Source organism: Cygnus olor, chromosome 2, assembly GCF_009769625.2.
Source record: "Cygnus olor isolate bCygOlo1 chromosome 2, bCygOlo1.pri.v2, whole genome shotgun sequence".
Taxonomy (NCBI): Eukaryota; Metazoa; Chordata; class Aves; order Anseriformes; family Anatidae; genus Cygnus; species Cygnus olor.
The window spans coordinates 51,346,080-51,368,511 of NC_049170.1; the positions used below are offsets into that span (position 1 = coordinate 51,346,080).

General features: G+C 35.6%; 1 protein-coding gene across 2 annotated transcripts in view; it reads right to left on the bottom strand.

The window, feature by feature from the left end:
• CDKAL1 (CDK5 regulatory subunit associated protein 1 like 1) overlaps nt 1-22,432 on the bottom strand; it is a 434,256-nt gene that overhangs the window by 92,424 nt on the left and 319,400 nt on the right. For both annotated transcript variants that reach the window (XM_040546176.1, XM_040546177.1), the window contains 2 exons: nt 17,081-17,261; nt 19-81 (listed from right to left, as the gene is read on the bottom strand). In XM_040546176.1, the coding sequence (XP_040402110.1) occupies nt 19-81; nt 17,081-17,261 (244 nt within the window). The remainder of the gene's footprint in view (nt 1-18; nt 82-17,080; nt 17,262-22,432) is intronic.

Consider the following 22,432-nt stretch of genomic DNA (forward strand, 5'->3'; position numbering starts at 1 on the left):
TAGCATATTTTTTCTTACCTTATGATCATATGGATTGTATGAATGAAACAGCTGAGACAGATCCTTTGTTCTTTGTTTTTTCTGAAAAGTAATATTAATAAACTGTATTAGAAAAGTTAAAGGAAAAAGAAAGAGACTAGAGATTTAAAAAGCTGTGTGCAGGTACAAACACATTCTATCCGCACTTTGTTAATGGAATTGAAGAGCAGTGTATGCAGATTAAATATATTAAATATCACAGGAAATAATTAACATATATATTAACAATGCTAAGAACATATCCTTCATAAAAAAATAAATACTAATCTATGGAACATCAGTGGAATGTGTAAACAATTCAGATTTGTTTTAATTTCTGAACAATAAATCATAAATAATGTTTTAGAATATAGATAACAAAGCTTGAAGATTAGGCTCGAATCATGCAAAGACTTGTCTGCTATTCTAGTGTTTACTTCCAGTCTTGCTTTATAGCAGATTAGGTTTAAAAGGAAGGCGGTTTAAAGAAGAAGCATATATTATTTTTCTATTTCTTTTGATGCTAATACTCTCTTTGCCTTGATTGTGGAAAATTAATAGGTGGTATGCCATTTAATGCTAAGGCAAAGGGTAGAAGCTCTTTCTCTTAGGAACAAAGTTCAAAGACAAACCCTGCTTAATCCAGCTTCTACTGAAATCAATGAAAGACCTTTCAGTGATTTCAGCAGATGTTAAATAGAACTCTCTCAGCTGCATCCTATGGAGTGGCGGCAAAGGAAAAAACATTCATCATCTTTAATACAGGGATGAGTCACAAATAAGTTCAGAGTTTTGTTATGTCAAAAACTATGTTGACTTAATTCATAGTTCAGAAAGGCAGAGCGCTCTACGTCGGAAACCGTAAAGAGGAGACAACAACAAGAACTCCTTGTTTGCAGTCTGTACTGTTGTCTTGCTTTAGCCATCACTTCCACAAAAGCAGTTTTCCAACTAACTGGTAGGATCTAGTCATGTTTCTAGCATTCCGTGAACTAAATATACAGCTGCATGATTACACTTCTGGAAACCATAGGACAATTTAGTAATTGTTCATCATGTATTTCCTTTCCTTACACTGTTTTTACTTTAAGTGAAATGTTCAGATACATACATTTAGTCACAGAGGCAATAACTTTAGTTACTTGTACAAATTTATGACAGCTGGATATTTCTGAGTCATTAAAGGCATCAGGCTAGTGACCTACTTCTGTGAGGTCACTAACTCAGTTATGGCTGTTAAGTAGTCAGACAATCTCTTGCCCCTGTTCAAAGAATGGTGAATTTTCTTTTCAGTATGAGAGGGTTATTTCTCTTGTACACAATTCTATTAAATTACAGTAAGTAATACCTAACAGGCCTTGTTTCTGTGAGTTTACTAAGCAACAAAACTTTAAAACCAACAAAACTGATATTAATAAACATGTTTTTGTTAGTATAGAATTTCTCAGCAATCCAACATGCCTTTGCCAAAGAAAAGATCTCCCTTAGTAGAGGAATCTTGGCTATCTAGCCCCCATTAATACCTGTTTTATTTCCAAAGGAAAAACAAAAAACAAAAAACATTCAAATGAACGCTTCATGTAGCACAACCCAAACTCCATCTCCACCCTACAACTTCATTCCTTGTACAGTTATGCACAGCAAAAATGCTTAAAATCCAATAAAAGCCCTGTAAAAGAGATTTGGAGAAATGCCATAATAAATTGAATAGAGATACCACAATGATTATTTTAAAGTTTCTTAAAATTAATTTAATGTATAATCATGCAAGAAGTAGACAAAAGCATTTTAGTTTGGAATCTAGAGACCTCCACTAAACTTTCTAGGAAAAACAAACAAAATCAAGAAAAAAAAAAGTATAATTCTTGCTTTTTCTTACTGAAGACTATTTCCCTCATTTTGAGTGCAAACAAAGTGATTTTGAGTATTTTTATTGAAATAGCTTCAGTAAAAATCAGTGAAATTTTATGGCCCCATCCTTCACCCTCACACTATGTCCAAACTGCCAGTTACACACTCACATAGACAAGATGAAGAATGAAGGTGCCATCCCTTATACATCTTCCACTTTTTTTTTTACAGGAAATCACAGTTTCTTTCCTCACTCACAAAAGGTAGAAGTTTTGCTTTATTTTGTTTGTTCCTTTACAAAAGGAAAATGCTCCTGACTGAGAAAATGCTGGAAATTCATGAAACAGAGAACATGGAATGGAGCTTCCAGAGACACACATGAATAAATGTTCCCAGAAAACTCCCACGATGTCCTGCCTGCTTAGTTAATCTAAATCTAAACAGTATTTGACTGTTTTTTAGGAACTTTGAATATGATGAGACAAAAATGTTTTAAACACAGAGTTAAGGTTGACTAGCGGTAATTTATGCCTTTCTAGAACACCAAATTCACATCTATAAAAAACAGATATAAACCGTTTTAAAACAGAGAGATTAAGAAACAGGCATGGAATTCACACTGCTATAATGGCAAACCCTTCAACTCCTACCATAGGCATTAAACATAAAGTATTAACAGTAAGTTTTTTGAAGGGAGAAAAGGCATGGTTCCCATCTCACCTGCAAGCAGAGCAAAGCACAAGAGTTGCAGCAAAGCAGGCCTCTCCACAGCTAGACATGACAGGAGAATAAGGAGACCAGAAGCCTCTTCTCCTTTCACTGCCTCCAGTGGACTGTTGGAAGCACTAAACGTTTGTCTTCCTTGTAGCTCGAGCCCTGTGTTACTGCCTAGTTAAGTGCATCTCCCCAAAATTTCTTTCCCTGATGCAGCTTGACTCCTGCGCATCCTTCCTGAGCTACTTGGCCAACAAACCGTTCATGTTTCCTTTTGGCCAATATCAAAATGTTTTTTTTCCCTCTGTCTTCTTGCTCTTTCCCTTTGGTGTTCTGATTGCCCATTCCTTTGTTCTGTACCAGTACTGCTGTCACAGTCTCCTGGTTAAAAACAAACAAACAAACCAACAACACTCCAAAAAACCTTCAGAATTTAGGCAAATGTACTTTCCCACCATTATGCTCTGTGTACAGCAGCACTACTGTTTTCAAACACCCTCTTGGAACTGCACAAGATATCTCTAAATTTATTATATTTCTGAAAAAAAAAATATATATATTTTGAAATTCAGCATACAGATAGGCACGTGGTATTTCCAAAAATGAAAAGACCAGAGCCTGATAGCAGCAATAGGTTGTAGTTCACTTCTGTATTTCTGCCAGGTTTGCCATATGTTGATAGTGTGTATTCAGTGTATCAGACCACAGAACATTTCCTTAAACCAAGGTCCTCTTGGCACTGAGTAACTAGCAATACGCTTAGCCAGTCTGGCTGTGCATAATTTTGGTGCAGGAGCATTTGACATGTAGCACTCCAGAAAGAGACACTATTCCTCCGAAAACTTTTCCAGTAGTGGTTTCCCAGGGGGACAGTAAGTCACGTATCACTTGAGCGAAATATCACTGGTCTGATGAAGCCAGTAAGGGCTCAGCCTGAGAGCTGGGCACAATTTACTACTTGTAAACTGATGCACACAGAGGTGCATGACGGTGGGATTTTTTGAAGCAGAGCAGTACCTTACTAACACACGAAGAAGTGCTTTCCCCCAGTGGACAAGGCTGCCTGTATCTCTGCTCTGTAAAGCAGCTCACATGCCGGAGTCAGTGGCAGCCCAGCAACATCCTCCTAAATACACAGCAAACAAAAGCCTGGACAGAAGGTTCCTTGATGCATGGATGTGATACAGGGGTAGGGGTTTTGATGGGCTGCAAAATTCTGATGATTCAATCCTGTGCTGACTTAAATTTTAAATGTATAGTCCTTACTTTGTAGCATTTAAATTTAGGGAGATGAGGCAAATTAAGCTTCTTTTTTTTTCAACATGAGATACAGACAGGCATTCAGATACTATGTTAATACGGGTCATTTAAAAAAAATATGCATGTGAGCATGCAAACAACTTTTCACTTTCTGTTTCAATACATTTTTAAAATGTTATACTGTACAGGAGATACTTTTTACTGCTGCCTTTAAGTTGAAGTATGGAAAAGCTTGATGAAGAATAGATGAAAGTGCAGTTGCAGGACTGAGTTTAATACTGTAAAATCATATATTTTACACATAAGTATCCCCAGACAGAAGGGCTTCCCCAAGTGAAACAAAGCTGTTGCATATGAATTACTTCAATCTTTCTACTAAAATACAAGTAAGTAATCAAGCACTTCTCAAAAGATAGTGTCCAATATGCAGTTATAATATAAAAAGCCAACGTCAACTAATGATTTTTCTTACAACATACATAGATAATGTCAGTATCAAGAAAACAACGCATCATAATTTCATGATTATTTTTTTCTTGTAAGCATACAAGCATATAACACATTTTATTCTAAATATTTTATTTCTTTGACTGATTTTCTGAGCCTGAGATAGTTTCTGAGATCTTATTCATAACATTTGAGGTTTTAAAGGGGCATTGGCCATCTGAGATGCACATTATATGTTTAAAATATAGCATCGGTAAAGGATCCTTTTAGTCCCATTTGGAATTATAAACCAATAAAAGCCAAGAATAATGAGATTCTTGTGGTTTTACTTTTTTCCCTGTGCACTGATTTATGATAATAATGAAACATTTTCTAATGCTTGAAGACTACAATGTAGATCTTATCACTTAAAGAACAAACAGAATGAAATAAATAAAGAAATAAAATATAGGTTTAGTCTCTAAAACCACAAAACATTTTCGACACAATAGCTAACCAGCATGGAATTTTGTATTGTCTACTTTAGAAAAATAAAGCTAAACTTAATTTTTTTTTCTATATAATTGTGTGAAAATAGGGTAAAGGTAGGAGTAACCTAACAACACATTTTTGTGAAGAGAAAATACTTCATAAAAATAAGCTTAGAAATGAAATAACTATATTGAATACTAAACACCATGGACTCACACAGGTATATTACACTTTTCTGGTAATCCTCTTTTCTTGCACAGGTGATAACTATGTGTCTTTCTGATGATATCATTGTAGCCTGTAACTTGTTTGCTTTCCTGTAGGCATGGTCTATGATGTTCAGTATGAATGAGAATTCCAATATCGCTGAGATGTTTTTATTATAGATTACTTAGAAGCAGCTAACTTATATGGAATATTCTTAGTTTTTCACCTAGTAATAAAGGATTTTAAGATTACTCTCTGATATGAAACCAGTGATGTACTGTTTTCCTTTACATTCAACGTTCTGTTTTAATATGTCTGTTTTCACCTTCAAGGTCCTTAATAATTCCAGTCAAATACCACTGCAGATCTGCAGATTCTACCAATTTCTTTGAAGGTGGCAGCCTTGATATAACATCAGCAAAATTCTCCTTTTGTTTTTCTGCTTCCAACTTACAGTCCCTTACAGTCCTTACAGTCCCTCCACTATGTGGGGCATTACTTGTATCTTGTTCCATTCAAACATCCTTCTTTTCCCTAATGGTGACAGCGAACAGCAATGTGTCAAGGCAACCAGATAAATGTTTCAGATCTCATCTCTCACCTATCTTCTCCCCCATTTCTCTCTTTTGCATACTACTGGATCAAAATTAAAACAAAATTCAGTTTTGCCTCAGGAATCTTATTTGATTTAGAGCTTATGAAGCATCTCACGCACTTGAACACGCTAACAAGCAATAGTAACATTTCTTTTCTCTCAAACAAGACTGAAAACCACACTGTTTGCTTGTGTAGTAGGTATGTATAGTAGGTGTATATTTAGTTGTACAATGGATCAGCTAATTTAGAGATGAAACCCCATTAAACTTTGTGGGCCATGGCAGAATTTAACTATAACATGAAATAAATACCTATGAAAAATTATGTATAAATATTTCTTTTAATTTATTATTTGTAGAGTACTAATTTATGGTCCAAGACTCAACAGTCAGCAACAGACTAATAACAAAAAAAGTGGGAGCCAGGTTACAGAACACTATTGGAAAAAATATAATAAAATACGTAATATTACAGTATAAAATATCGTATGTACACTAGCAGTGTTCTTGTATACGCATAATCCACATAGTCCTATATCTTATGTGTACCAAGGAAAAAAGACCTTTGACAGATTTCGGGAGAAGTAGGAAGTTGCTTTGCAAGTATTTTCCGTTTTCTTCACTAGTATCACAGGACATTCAAAGGTTCCAGCATAACTTGCCCTCTTGCAAGAGCAAGCAAGGTGATAGAAACTTTCTTTTCTTAGACAGTATGTCCAATGCACTTTGTGTTATGGCATTCTCTAACTTCACTAACATGCTTTTTCAGAGCAGTAGAAAAGCTGCATATCCATGCCCACCCCCTAGTAATTCAGTGATCTCAAAATAACAAAGGCCTTGGGTAGCTCCAAACCCCAAACTTTTATAAGAGAATGGAGTTAAGAAGCACCCTACCAAAATACACAGACTGGCCTAATTTGTATCTCCAAAGAGTTAATTGACAAAATAACATAGGAAGATGTAGCATCTACTGTAACCAAGGAACATTTAAAACCCTTGCTTGGAGATTCGCTCCATAAAGTCTTAAATTTCTATACCTGTAACCACAACACAGATATAAGCCAAGTCACCGAAACTGCCAAGTTATCAAAGGTTACAGATTACCTTTTGTTCTGCAAAACAGTTTCTAAGAGGAGATCAGAAAGCAGTGAACCGTTCTCTTTGACCTTGAGTTATTCAGTGCATCACCTTCAGGTAAACCTGAAAAAAATGTTGTACCCCAGCCAGATTTCGTGATAAAACTGGTGTTCATTATGGTCTTGTGTCTGTACCCTGGAAGGTCTGAACAGGCAGAAGTGACAATACAGGCTTGACAAGTTCCCTGCTTCTTATTGTTAATTCACTTCTACTGATACCATTCCTGTCTTTCTGATCACATCTAAAATGAAGCAGACAAAAAAAAAAACAAAAAAAGGCAAACAAAACACTTTGGGATTAGCTAGTCCTGACCTAACCTACCTACATTACCGTGTTAAAATCAACACACTGTTCTGCTTTAACTATTGATACATATAAATTTCATTATTTAGCTTCGTTTAAGAAATTACTCCAATAAATTTTGGTGTATCCACGCAATCGGTCACTTAGCACACAGTATGTCATACTCAGCAGTTTATCTTGATGTCCCAGTATGGTAGACATATTTTCCAGATCCAATTAACAACAGAATTATACATCGATATTTTAGATTTTGTATACTCTTTAGTCTTTGTATACTTTACATAGTCAGTGAATCTTTATTAAAATAATTTTAAAACAGTTTTATATGAGCCCATGCAATGTGTTTTTTTTTCCCCTGAAGAGGAAAATATATAAAACTTTGCATATCTTTACTAAAAATATTAATATAGAAAATGATCACAAACATTGAAGTGTATTCAGGATTATGGCAACACAAATAATCATGGTTTAGTCTGTTTCATATTTTAAGCAGAGATTCTTATTTATGAAAAATACAAATGTATTCAAAAAACAGCATAGAATCGTCACAGAAGTATCTGTCAACCTATTTGAAACAATTTCTTGAAGAATATAGCTTCAATTAAACTATGGGCATTGCAATTTTCTCTTTCTTACCTCTCATAATTTCAGCTATGTAATACAGACTGTGAACTCACATATTTCGCAAATCTTAATGAATCCGTATTGCTTCTGGTACATTTGAGTTCTTTAATTTAGTTTAGGATTAACATTTGTTATTTATACTTCTACTTCCTATACCTTCTTCATAACAAAATCTCCCCCTTACCAGAGCATAAACTACATAAAAGTTACTATGAAAACTTTCACAAAGAAATATTTTATTTAGAAAAGGACCTTCAATGCTTGTTCTTCCTGAGGGACCTTACATTTTAGTTGTCTTCATTGGATGTCATTTCTAAATGCCCTTTTTCATTTATGGCAGATTTTTATGTCTGGAATTCATACTCAAATTTTGATTATCTACCTTTATCAATATGAAGTGGATATTTTCTAAGGATGCCACTGTAATTGATTTAGGAATTCTTCTTAGCCTAAGAAGATATCATAGAACAAAGGTGTCTGACAGAAACTTGGCTTGATGCATCCGACAGATTTTGAATTAGATTGACATTGAATCAGAAATAAAGTGACTGGTCACAAGGGATAGGCTGATTTGGAATTACACCCACTTCTGCAATAAAATAAAACAAAGAATTGCAAGCTATATTTTAGTAACAAAACACGTAAGTCCAGGACAGAGCTGTTTACAGTGCATTCTTTTCCTTTTTATAATGTGGTGAGAAATCCATGGCCTCTATTGCACAACAGCTGCCTCAAAAGCATCCAGCTTTCCAGCATCCCAGAAACAACAAAAAGAGCAGAAAGGAAGTGCTCCAGAAGGTACGGTGGGGTATGAAAGAGAAAGCAGTATGCAGTGCTCAAATGCTTGCTGTGTGGGAGAGACCACTTGTGTGCCCACGAAGACACAAATTCATCAGACACGCAAGAATTGCCCTGTGTCTGCTCTGTTTCATCTCAGTTTATAATGAAGTCCTCCAATCTACTTCCACTTGTTCGGCAGTTCCAAATCCCACGCAGATTTTCAGCACAGTGACCGGGGTGCAGGCACAGCAACCACAGCAGCAGAAGATACGAGTTCTAAAGCACACCGTGACCTGATTGACTGTGATGGTTTTGAAGGAATGTGTATGGGTTATCAAAGACAGATGAAGTTCAGGAAAGGATCAACAAGGACCCACCTCGGGATATTTCAGTGTCGTCAAAAGCAGAATTTATGGAACATCATAAAGGTCACATGATTTGCAAATGATGGACAAGCTTATTCAACTCCATTATATAAAAAAATATCAAATTTATATTGAAAAACAGTAAAGGGAAACTGCAGGTTTAAAAAGTTAGAATTATATTTATGTCTGCAACATTTAAAAAATATATATATTTTAAACTGGGTTTATGGCACTGGCAAATTCTGTTCCTGGAGTCTAAAATAACAGCTACAGGTAGACACAAAAATAGTACACTCAACCAGAACCCATTTATGCTAGACAACAAAGGTAATAAAGTAGTAAAGCTTAGACCATTTAAGTGACATAATTAATACCAGACCTAGATAGATTATACATTTGCTATCTGTGTTAAGTCACAAACTATTAAATCTAAATTATGCTCTCATTTGAGGAAGTCCAGAACTGCCAAAGCCAAGAGCTTATTATTATTATTATTATTATTACTATATTTTGGATAGATATTGCTGTCCTGAAGCATACATCTAATTTTATGGATTAAGTTATGAGCAGTCCTCCCTTATGTCTACAGCCACTTGCACTGTTTCCAGCTCTGGGAAGCCTGGTTCCTGAAGGGTATTAAAATTCTGAATTAAAAAAGAGAAAAGATTTCTCATATCTCCTAACTATAATTCACGTACAAGTGACAGAAAGACACAGTTAAAACTTCCATGTTTTTTCCACTTAATTAGGAGCCATTGGAGAGGAAAGGATACAGAATACACAAACACAACATCCACTTGTCATAAAGGCCCCCCTGCGTGCATGAGTTCTACAGATATCTATGGGTATGTATGGAGATGGAACGAAAACAGCAGGCCAAAGACAGGAATATTACATGCTGAAAGGATAGTATATGAAAGTTTTCCAAGGACTGATAATCTCTGGAGCCTAGTAGTCATGCTGAATCTGCAGTAGGTAACAAACTCAGGACACCGAGAGACTGCTCAGTCTGCCCAAGGCCATTAAGATAAACAGCAGATTAAGAGACATCCAGGAAGGCAGAAGAATGATATATACTTCTCTCTTTTTTTATAAGCAAATGCAATATGTGCTAAACCATAAAAATCAATAAGAAAAAACCTTCACGACACTGAAAAACTTGTTTCACTGAATTACGTTCCTATTTTTGACTTTTGAATTCTTGTTGGAAAATTTTATACTGAAATAAGAAATTTACCTGCAATGCTAATCATATATATATTTGTATGGGAGGTAAAAAAATGTTCTCTCTCAATATCAAACACTATTGACGTAGAGACTACTGTCTCTATACAGACATTGTCTGTATAGAGTACCTTCTCTCCCTTCTATTCAGTGCAGAAGTATGTGGTATACAAAACTTCTATACTATTTTAGCTTCCTTACAACTAATATCCTAGAATCTGTCAGAGTTTCAGGATGCACTCAAAGAGGAAGGAGGATGGTAAATCAAATGTCCATGGGCACTGCAAATCTTACAGGACTACAACTTCATAGAAGTAGTTCTTTATATTGGACATTCAACATGTGAGCTGTACATGACTTCAATATGTTATATACTATGTTAGTGGTGATTTCAGCCTCTTTACAGAATCTGTTTCTACTTCTGTCTTGAAAGCGAAGTTTAGAAAGAACTCTGTCCTCTCCTCCCTGTACATATTCTTCACATTTTATTTTCCAATGTCCTTTAATTCTTTTTCTTAATAACATGGTCTAGTTTGAACCTATAGCTGTATATTTACTTTGAAATGCTCAAATTTTGAAACTATTAGTAAAAAGCTTATAAGGAAGCTGTTGGTAATCTTTGTTCCCATCACTTCTGCTGTAAATAACAGCATAATTCAAAAAAGCAGAACACCAACTGGGTTTCCCAAGTGTATTTCCAGACTAGCTGTGAATTTTGACTTGCTTTTTCAAGCAACACAGTTGTGCTCGTTGAAGGCGTACGACATTCTAACAGGTGCCTGAACCACACCAGTGCAAGACTTAAGAGACATGGCTCCAGGCTAGAGTCAAAATATTCTTGTCCTTTCCCAGGGGTCTGACTCTGCAAGGTCCAGCTGTGACTGTGGAATTTCACTCATTCCCCAGATTCAGTTATGAACTGATTTTTCAGCAGCTCCAGAGGCAGATCGCTTACAGCTTCACAAAAGGGTACAACCTGTTTTAAAACATACCAGCTCAACTGTCTCACACAACAACAAAAACAGATTTTCATTTCAGCACCTGGCCAAATAAATTAAAGTGGTTTGAACTTAAGCTGAATCTAGCTTGGAAAAAAAAGATTGTCTTTAAATATCTGTAAAATTCTATTTAGTAGCATTTTTGACCACAAAAGATATTTACAAGTAATTACCTTCCTTTGACTTCATCACGCAAACCCGCAGTTCTGGCTGCATAGTGAATTTTGAGCACTGGGGTAGATCAGAAGATACAGTATTCTAAAAGAAGCTAGATACTTCAACCATGTTTAAATCAGGGAAAAAGGAAAGAACCAGGCTATCATAGGTCAGTCAGCTTATATAACTCTTGGAGAAACAGAGAAAAATATGCAAAACTATCTATAAGCATCCAGAAAGGAATACAAAGAGCAAACATTGATTTGCCCTCAGTAACCAGCAGCTATATCAATTAAAACAAGTTGCATCAGAGCACAACTGCCTTTGCATGTATAAGAAAGCATAGCTATCTTGATGAGTAAGGCTTTCCGCAGTACTCATATCAAACTTATAAAAACATAAGGAAACATGGTGTAAATAAAACTACTAGAGGAAGTGCAAAACTTGCAGGAAAATGTTAACTTGCAATACTTCAATAGTTCACTGACAAATATGAAGGATTATATATTGATTTTTCCTTCATGGTCCGCTTCCCCCTCCAGCCTTCACATTTTTAACTCTGTTCCTGAACTTGCTGTAAAAGTCTTTGCTCAGGCAAAGTAGCAAACCATAAATAAAACTGTACTGCTGAGGAAACAAAGTGTAGTACAGAGGTTCAGCAGTCAAGCACAGACGTTGATCAGTGTTGATTTCTCCTACACAAAGTACATTCTGCATGCTACATAATGCATTATTGCATGTGTTGGAGAGGGGTGTCAGGGGGCAAGCATCTTTGATACTCCAGAAGAAATTATCACAGCTGCATATAGCTCCTGGGGCACATGATGCCATTTAGCCACAGAACTTACTGAGGGAGCTCAAAAGAACAAAAAGAGTCCCTTGCACAAGCAACGCTATTCCAGTTGGTGTCCTGCTGCTTAGAATAAAAAGGTGCTGAGGGAGAGGACAACTGATACCGCCTGATTGAGGGATGTGGTTATTTCTTAATCAGACAGGTGCACTGTGGGGACACATGGGCAATCATTTATTCTGAATAATGAGCACATGAGCTGTCACAGGAGATCGAGCTGTTTGTCCATGGATATTCAGAACTACAAAACCTGTATCTATCCAGCAAAGGTAAAATTAAACATCATGCCGTACCTGCTGGTACTCAAGAATGCCTATTTCCAGTGTCTTGCACTATGGGGAATCTGTAGCCATTCACTCATAAAAGGGTGCTAGGGAACTTATTGCAGAACCCTTAGAAGGAAGTAAAAGCAAGGCAGTCTTAGAAAAAAAAAAAAGTGGCTATCATAGAATTAAGGCATAAATTACCAACTTGTTGGGTTGCTCACACAGGAATCATAGAATGGGTTGGGTTGGAAGGGTCCTTGAAAAATCATCTAATCCAACCCTGAATGGCCAAAAACAACTTGTGTGGAACGCAACATTGAGAAGGTGCATGTGGCATTATACTACCCAGATAGAAAATAATGGCTCAGTGCATTAAGCACTGCTTCTAGAATTGGTAAAATAAATAAAATAAAATAAAATAAAATAATAAAATAAAATTAATAGTAACAGAACTAAGAGAAGGAGTGATTACACGGAGGAAGATGCAATATCTCATCATAGATTTTTCCTAGTAACGACAGGCATATTTAACAGAAAAAAATGTCCAGTATCTAGATGGATGAGGATTTAGACTCAGGAGGCATTTTTTCTGGACACAGCATTTGGGGGTGGATGGATGTCGGGGGGCAAACCACCTACAGCATGGTTGGATGAACATAGAAATATCCTGTACCTACCTCTCTTTCTGAAGTAAATGATTTTTGAGATCATATGGCAGTTCAGGTATGAATTTTGTAACTTAACTATTCCTCACAATACAGTAAGCAGCATGCTTAACATAACTAAATACAGAGATAAAAGTCAAGTAGACACTCTTCAGACGAATTAAAGGAAAGGTCCAGCAGTTGATTGACATTAAATTTTCTAGCTGGGAACGAGGTAATTATTTTATGATATATATATATATATATGAAGAGAGAGAGATTGTGAGAGAAATTGAATACAGTCTTTTATCTAGATCTCATAAAGCTTTTTTGGAAAAAAATATCTAATATTTACACTAATAACTCAAAGCTTTAGCATATTGCGAATACATATAGAAAGGTTGGAATCCAGCCACGCTGCAGCTGAGGGCAGTGTAATCATGAAGCTAGAGTCACACTACTGCTCTCAAAACAGCTGCCATCTCCAGTTCTCAATAAGGATGAACCTAGCTGTACCTTACTACGACACTTATTTGCAAAATGGCTCTCTCTTCAGTTTGTTTCCACGTGACAGAAACCAAGGTGAATGTAAGACAACATCCCCTAATGCTTTCAGAAATTGTGACAGACCAAATCTCAGGGACAGAGATAACTCTTCCCTCACCAAATCTCCAGACAATTAACAGCTGCCTTGAAAAATAAAGTACAGTGAATTTAAAAGTATCAAGAGCATAAAAAAGTTACAGATGCTTGATTTTAGAAACAGAAATTTTTACATTTAGAACTAACATAGTTGGATCCTTTGCAATGCAGCTAAATAAAAAGCACCCTACCATACACCACTAAATCTTGTTCTCTTACATTGCTCACTAAAATATATACCTGATTAGAACCTGTATGTTGAAGTATGCAACCATCAGCAATATCACTTTTACGATTACATGCAATAGGGAAATGGAGGAATCCAGATCCAAAATAATAATAATTACAACCTATAAAATAGCACATTACAGTTGACACATTTCAGAGTAAGAATTTTGTACAGAGATCCCGCTGGAGATTATGAGCATCCAGACTCATACCTGAGATAATGTACTCATAATAATGTAAGTGTATGAGATGGGGGTAAAAGTCAGAAAAACAAATGAACAAACAGAATTTTGGGGTATCATAACATTACAAACAACATCTTGACTCATTTTTCATATACATCACTCAGCAAATCACTGTAATTGCTTACAAATAGAAATCATGCCTAGCTTTGCTTAATTGTGCTCTAACTTTTCTCTACACTGGAGACAGAATTTATAGTAAGCATAACCTAACTGATTGTTATGAAATGATGAGACCATTTAGACAGATGTCTGATTCTCCACAGACATTTTTTCTCCAGGAGAAACAAGAAGGGCCTGCAGCCTTAACTATCTTTTCTGAATTTATGGTGGCAGATCTGTCCATCTGGATTAGTGTCATCTGCCCTTTTCGAAAAAGATCGGTGCCTGTAAGGCTTTCAAAGATAAATCATCTATGCAAAGGAAAGATTCCATGTGGACCTACTGATTTTTTTTTCTATTACGGTAAGCTCAAATGAGATTTTTCTCCAGAAAAGCAATTGTATTTAAGACTTTTATAAAAACTATCCACTAAAAATTTAAAAGCACTGAATTATTCTATGCTTAGTACTCCACCAACTGTCCCTGAAAGTCATAGGGTCTTCCTAGAAAGAGCAAACTTAAAAGGAACTGACAAGGCAAATAAATTATTATTACAGCTGTGATACTTTGGCAGGATCACTGAAGCCATCTTGAATCAGAGTTGGAGTACTGGAACACACTGAAGTGGAGCAGTTTGCAAAGAGCAGTAGATTCCCCACTGCCTAAGTATTGCAAAGCTGAAATAACAGCAAATACAGCCAGCATTCAGGAAAAAATACAGGATTAACAATGGTAAAATAATTTTTTCACTGGTTCAGCATTGGTAGTTAAATAATACCAGCAAAATTGTTTTCATAGAAAGAGATCCTACCAGCAGATTTACTACGGAGAATACTGTTAAGAACTTTCTGTGGTACAGTCTACCCACATGTATGCCTAGACACTCATGCAAAACATTTTGGTGTCACTTTATGTGCTATTTCTTTCCCTATGCAAATACAATAAAATAAATTAATTCACAGTAAGATGACATGAATAATATTTTGTTAAAGGATGAAGTGTGCATAGAATGCATGGTAACTTCCTTATCCTAGCAGAGAAAGGCAGGTGGTAAACTACTCTGATGAGGAATGATGAATGAAATCCCAGTACATTCTTGGTAATGCAGGAGAGACCATTAGCTTCTATCTGAAGGTAATGTGAATACAAAAGTAAAACATTAGCACAATCTCTTCCTGCTTTGTTTGACTGGTTACCCTCCATTTGTAGAAGATAAAGAACAAAGGACATAGAAGATAAAGAACAAAGGGTCTCAGGATTTTTTTTAAAGGACTACAAAAAAAATGAGAAAGAAACAAAAAATCTATTCATTACATATTTCTATCAACCCTAGATTAGGGGCTGCATCTTCTTTGAAAGTTCTTCAATTCTAACCCTAAACAATAAGTGCTAGCGCTAGAAATAAGAAGAAACAATGTAAAATTGTGTTAAAATGACATTACCATTTTCCAAGTAACCACCCCAACCACAGAACAGCTAAAGCTCTTTAAATAATTTAGCTCCTCATATAACATCTTCCCATGGCACACAGTTAAAGAGAAGACAAATCGACCTAAGATCTTTGCAGCTCCTGTGAAAATAGTGTGCTTACAAAATAGTGGATAGAAAAAACACAAAACAAACATAAATCAATGTTTTGATTTTTAAGCTTCCCAACTTCCCAAAATTACACATCTGCATATTTTTCATTTACAAAAGTTTGTAAAAAGCATTCTAAACCAATAAAAATAATTCAGTAGCGTCAGTTGGTTACACTAAGTATACTATTTCAACAGCGGCTATTTATATTTGAAAACTCCATCTTTTCTACAATGAGGTGAATCACTACTCAAGACGTAATTCTCTGAACAATAAACCGAAGAAGCCAAATATAGTCTCATTTTATGTCTTCTGCAGCTGATACATCCTATAGAGTTCATGGCATATACTACGAGTAAGCAGAAACTCTTTACTTAGCTTCCAGACATACAAGTGAAGGGATACAAGTACCGAATGTAGTTTTGACGTTGTATTAGTGTATCAGAATATGCAAATTGAAAGAAAGTCTTTTATTCTAACTGACTTATATTGCTGGCCAACTTTCATTCTTATAGCATTAGGAAATACAAATGTTATTTATGCCCATAACAATGAGATAATAGTGAATTAAATTATTGTGCTGGCAGCCTTGTATACTTTTTGTTTTGAGATTCAGATTAGAAAAACTTGTGCAGTTACAAATTCAACTTAAAAATAAAATAAAATCAAACCATACCTTCATAAGTGATTGCTAATAGTACTACTTACAAAAAAAATATTTAAATCAATGAAATAGCCACCTGCTTTCTATATTAAAACTTTTTTTCCCCCCTCATGTGAATCTGAGATGAGATTGTTGGTAATCAGGTATGGTTATGCTTCCCAGCCAAAAACAGAAAGAAGGAAAACACCTGAAAACTGAAAGATCAAATGTAAATTTCATCAATGGCCTTTAATGAAGGCTGAGGGAAGACTAAATTTATAAGAAGAGTGTGAAGAGGTCTTGTGGAAGTATGTGCAAATTTGATGTTTAACAAATAAATCAAAGATTACCATTTCTCTGTTATTAATAATTTGCACAATTATTCACAATAGGCTTAAGATTGCTGGAGTCACGGAAGTCTTAAAATGGAGAAAAAAATGTGTAATCAATCAGCTACCATTCTTGGTTCTCATTCAGCCAAAAATTGATAGAAAAGACATGACTTCAGTATAACCATTATTTTACCCTTCCTAGCAATCTAAACAACAATTAATATATGACAAGGCACCTAGTGATCTAGTAAACCTCTAAAGACATTTCAACAGGAGTTACATAAAACTGTAAATGAATTGTAGCATAGTTCTGCAGAAAATCTACTTTTTCATGCACATGCTTTATGTATTTAAAAACATCTCAGTGCACTGTGTACAGTGGCAGAAGAAAATGTATCTTACCACTGCAGCTGGAACTTGATGCATTTTTGCAGCAGGGGTTCCTGGGCGTGGGTAAAATTGATTAATAAATAAGCTCGGAAACCTGTACTGTTCCACAAGTTTCATTGTTTCTTGAAAATCTTCATCTGTCTCTCCTGGAAAACCACAGATGATGTCTGTAGCGATTGTTATTCCAGGCACTCTGTAAAGAAAGTATAAAGAAACATTGAACTTAGGACATGTAACTCTTATTCCCTTATGTAGACTTGTAACTCTTCAACTTTATCTACAGAAATTTAGACCTAAAATTATATTTGGGAAAAAAAAAAAAGAGATTTTAATATTATTGCTTGGTAATCAAAAATGCATTTGGTACTCAGCCGAGAGCACAAGCAATAGAAGACATTGCACCAAATATTGGATCAGTATTATGACACGAGTGAAAACATCTGGAGTACTTCCTCCTTCATCAGAAATTATAGGTGATCAGCAGAGCTTGCAATTTTCTTTAATTCTGATTACTTAATGCACAACATTTATAACTTCTCAGACTTCGCCACTAGAACTTAAAACACTGCTCTCAAAGGAAAAGAGTCTCCCCCTAAAGAAGGGATTGGCATCCCCAATCATGGAGCCTAGTAATTTTGAACAAAAATGGCTTTGGAGCCAATAAGGCAACTTTTAGTCATGATTTAATTTTTAACTCAGTACTCCATAAAAGCAGGCGATTCCTTACTTTAAAAGGAAAACAAAATACTTAAGTTTACAAATGCACAGGCACTGAACTGTCCCTATTTAGCAAGGTCAACATTTTCTAACTGTTCCCCTTGGTCTGAATATACAGAACCCTTAAGCACATGGCCCAGAAAAATGACTCCTTCAACCAAGAGATTACTGCATGGTATTTACAGAGCACTGTATGGGACCCAGGAGATATCAACTCAGTTTTCCAAGTCTGACACTAGCCAGCTGGATGACCACTGCCTTACGAGAAGCTGGGAAACCACAGCATCACTCTGTATCTCAGCCTGCTTGTTTGCAAAGTGGGAATAAGGACTAACCTCTTCTGCTGAGAGGCAGAAGTGTATAGTGCTTGAAAGTGCTCACAGTGCTCCCTACTGACATACACATGGCCTTGTCTACAACAGAGTTGATTTCTGGACAGTAACAATGATAAACTGGAGAAAATATGATTTATTAGGAAAGGCAAGAACCCTATAAAGATACTGGTGGTATCTGACTAAAAGTTGGTCCTGTTTCAAGTGGCAGGAATAGATGAGATGACTTCTAGAGGTCCCTTTAAATGTGAATAGCTCTACAGTTTTAAGTAGGCTATAGCAAGGGAACATCTGAGATTAATTTTCTTAGGGGTGAAGGGCATAAAGACTGCTGCCACAGGAAGCAAAGCTCATGCCTGAGCTTAAGAAGGGGTTTCAAAGCCTTTTTCCAACCTAAAGAAAGGGATGGAAGGCTTCTCTTTCCTTCATCAGGGCAAGTGACAGCAGAATTGTAAATACAAAAGTATCTAGTCTAAATGACATTTATAAAGCACCTGAATGGCCAAAGAGAACTACCTTTTCTTATTAGACAGTATATCAACATAGAAAAGATCATGCAGTGGTTACAGTGGGCTGATTGGCAATAGCCAAAAAAAACACCTTCCTGCAACAATGAAGTCTACTGGAACAGGAGAATTTATTGACAAAAGACACAAGAAAGGGGAAGAGGAGAATATTTTTCTTAGTAATTTGATTATGTGAAATCTTAGAGTGTGCACAGCTTAGATTCACTACAGTGGCCTTAGTACAAACAGTGTATGGGGGTAAATATCGTCTGAGACTACTTTTTAACTTAAAAGAACACAATTTTTTATGTAAGTACTGGCAATAAGCTTATATTGAAACAAAAGTCTCCTTTTTACGTGTCTGTATATATAGTTAGCCACACAGGAATTTATTAGGCACTGTATTGTTAAAATCTTCTTTTACCTTTTCCTAATGAAAAATCCTCACAAAAGAAACCAACCAAATTATTTCAATTCTATTTGAGTTCATAAATTCAGACTCAAGCATTTGAGATTTAAGTTGAAATATGCAATTTGCATGCCAAATCAAAAATGTATAATAGTGGACATTTTCAAGGAGTAAGTCCAATAATTGTAAGTGGGAAACAAGATAAATATTACACAGAACAGCAAAAATCCCCAAACTGTTGGTTAAACCACCTCAATTGCCATTGGATTCTTAAGACTGAAACACTGCAAGATATAAGGTTCTGCTTGATATCAAGTGACAACAAAATTCATTGGATTTATGGACTGAAGGAACAGAGGTTGCATTCTGCAACATGATTTTCTTCACATCATGAATGTTTTGTGCAGTAATGGTAAGCTTGTAGAAGAAAAAATACATTACTTCATAAATCAGTATCATGTAACATCAGCTGCCATTTCTCAGAATATGAACAGAACATTCATTACATTTGACAAAACCATTATAATGAAGTTATTTTAACCATTTTAATGACACTATCGGCAACAGTCAAAGCATTTATTACCAATGGTAGTAGTAATACCATCCTTTATAAAGGTTTGGTTGTTTCTATAGCAACATGAATTATAAGGTCCAATCAAGCTAGATACAATAAAATATGCTCTTTTTCTCCATAACACCAGTTGTCACTCAGTTAAAAGGAAATTACATATTTTAAAAATTCATAAACTGTACAAATGTCTGAACTCCATTTGGTGATAAGGTGTTAATTATCTTAGTAATTAGATTTCTCTCTGGATGGAATTATTACACACAAAGAAAAGCTAGGGTATGAAAAGAGAGTAAGGACCATGGTGTATTCAGCAACAGCAATTAATTACAGTTCAATCCTGTATGCCTGCCCAAAATATGACATTGCATTGTACATTTTAATACCACTGTTGATTATACCATTGAAAAAGTTTTCAAAGGGGGAAAAAAAGCATATGAGATTTCACTCAGAATAAAAAAACAGTTACTGACAAAAATCAAGCTCTTACCCATTCTCTAAGCACTCATGAACAAAAAATAAGTGGAATTAGTTCCACACACACAAAGCATCATTCCTTAATGAAAGGAATGATTAAGACAGACAGACATAATTGTGGAAAAATATAAAACATATCCATTTGAAAATTAAGTCTACCTTTGCTCTGACAGTCTGAAACAAAGCAGAACTAAGTTCTTTACTGAGTAGACTCAGATGATCTTCAAAGAATTGTCCCAGCTATGAACTATGACGCAAAATTACACAAGAACCAATCTGTTGTGCAACAGTCAATATTAAATTGTGTTTTTTTTTTTCAAATTAAATGCAGTTTATCTATTCTGAAGTAAACAAAAAAAAATGCTGAACACCCTCTGTAAGCATTTTGTAACATTTACTACATAAATGCGTTTAGAGTAAGTCTCAAAAAATTCACTTGCAGCAAATTTTTTCCAGGGTCAGTAAAGAACAGTACCACATTGTTTAGTGAATCAAGAATACAGTGATCCTTATGAAACATAAACTGTTTTTTTTTAAAAGCAGAAAGTTGCTTCAAGCATACAGAAGGCTGGATGCTCCTTACAGCCTAGCTAATGGAGTTGGTCAGTCTGTTTCAATGCTTCTGAGCATAGAACAACTTAAACTTTGCCTTTAAAACTCTCATAATCCTGACAAATGCCTAGAAAGATTACATGTAATCATTTTATCTGGCAATCACAAGCCTTGCAAGATTTTTTAGTTGACTCTCAATTGGAACATTTTACAATAAAATAGTGGAATTTCAGAAAAATGTGAATTTGAGGAATAATCAATGCCACCTATAAGAAAACGCCGTCCTAATAGTCAGGGTTCTTCATCATGTTCTGTTCTTTCTGTCCCTCCACATAGATAAGTCCTTTCCACCTACTCAAGCAAATTTATGATCTATCATAAATCACCATCACTTTTGGCAGTTCTGACTATCCAAAAGGGAGCAAGTACTTCATCTTACTGGAGAATACATTTTAGTGTGGTGTTGTAAAGGACCATCAGAATGATCTGTCTGAAATAGAAGTGATCATAAACAAGTGCTGAGATGTCATATACCCAAAACCTCACAGAAAGTAGGAGCAAACGTGTCAGAAAGGACAAAGAAATACAATGTCTTAACCTCTATCTGAAGCCAATCCCTCATGGGTCAGAAAAAAATACCTGTTCTACCTCCCAGAGGAGTGGCTGATGCCTGGGAGTAAAGTCTATGGACATGATAGAGGTTGCTGCTGCCATGAGCATTGCCTCCTCACAGCTCACAGGTATCTTAGTTAGCTCCAACCAACTCCAGAAGAATAAATGAGACTCAGACAACCTGTGTGCTACTACAGCTACGTAGTTCCTGAAGCTCTGCTATCTCAGGTACCTCTCTCTGTTGCATATTGCTAAGAAGCAGGCAGCGTAGACATACCCTCATAGTGACAAGTTTCCTGCTCTTTTCTGCCTGGGGGACTTGTTTGCTGATGTTAGAGAAAACAGAAACCAGACTAGAAGTAACAGAAAAGTATAGCAGCTATAACAGTGACAGTTACCACAGAGCAGTTCACCAAAAGAGGAAAGTTAGAGAATTCTTGATGGAATTTAAGTTGGGAATAAAATGTGAAACAAAATCCCTGATGGATTGATATAGGAAAGAGAAAAGTGTCAAGCTGACTAAAATCAAACAGTAAAAAAAAAAGCTGTTTTCACAGAGCAAGATGTCTAAGAAAGCAAGCAGCAAAAGTGTGAAACTTGCTTGACTCAGGTATTACATGAATCATTTTATGTCATGCTAGCTACAGAAAACGTTTCCTTTAGTAATAACCATTGCAAACCAAATGCATGCTCAGGTAAGAAATTATGTAAGGAAAAAGGAGCTAAAAGGCAATTCATCACCTTCACCTTCTCAAGTGACCACCTGAAATTCTATAGCGTGATTACAGTTTCTTCTCTCTTCCCTTTCAGCAATTAACATTGAAATCCAGCAATGACCTAAAGGCACCAACTGGTTCTTAACCAAGATCCCTCACTCCTTCCAGTATAACAAAATACTGGATTAGAATAAATAGCTGTATGAATTAATTTAAAACACTGTATGTTCTTAGAGAAAGATAAAGAACTATCTAGGAAACCTAGAGTAACTGATGTCAAAAAAAAAAAAAAAGTGATGGCCTAGCAACTTCTCAATTCATAAATTAGAAATTCAAACTGAAAAAAATGTTGGAAGGAAAAAGATGAATCCTTTTGACATCAACCCAGTCTTCTCTGAAGAAGAACCTTTATGCAATATGTGCCCCTTTAGGGAACCTGCAAATGAAATTTAGGTAATGTATTAAATAATTCGAA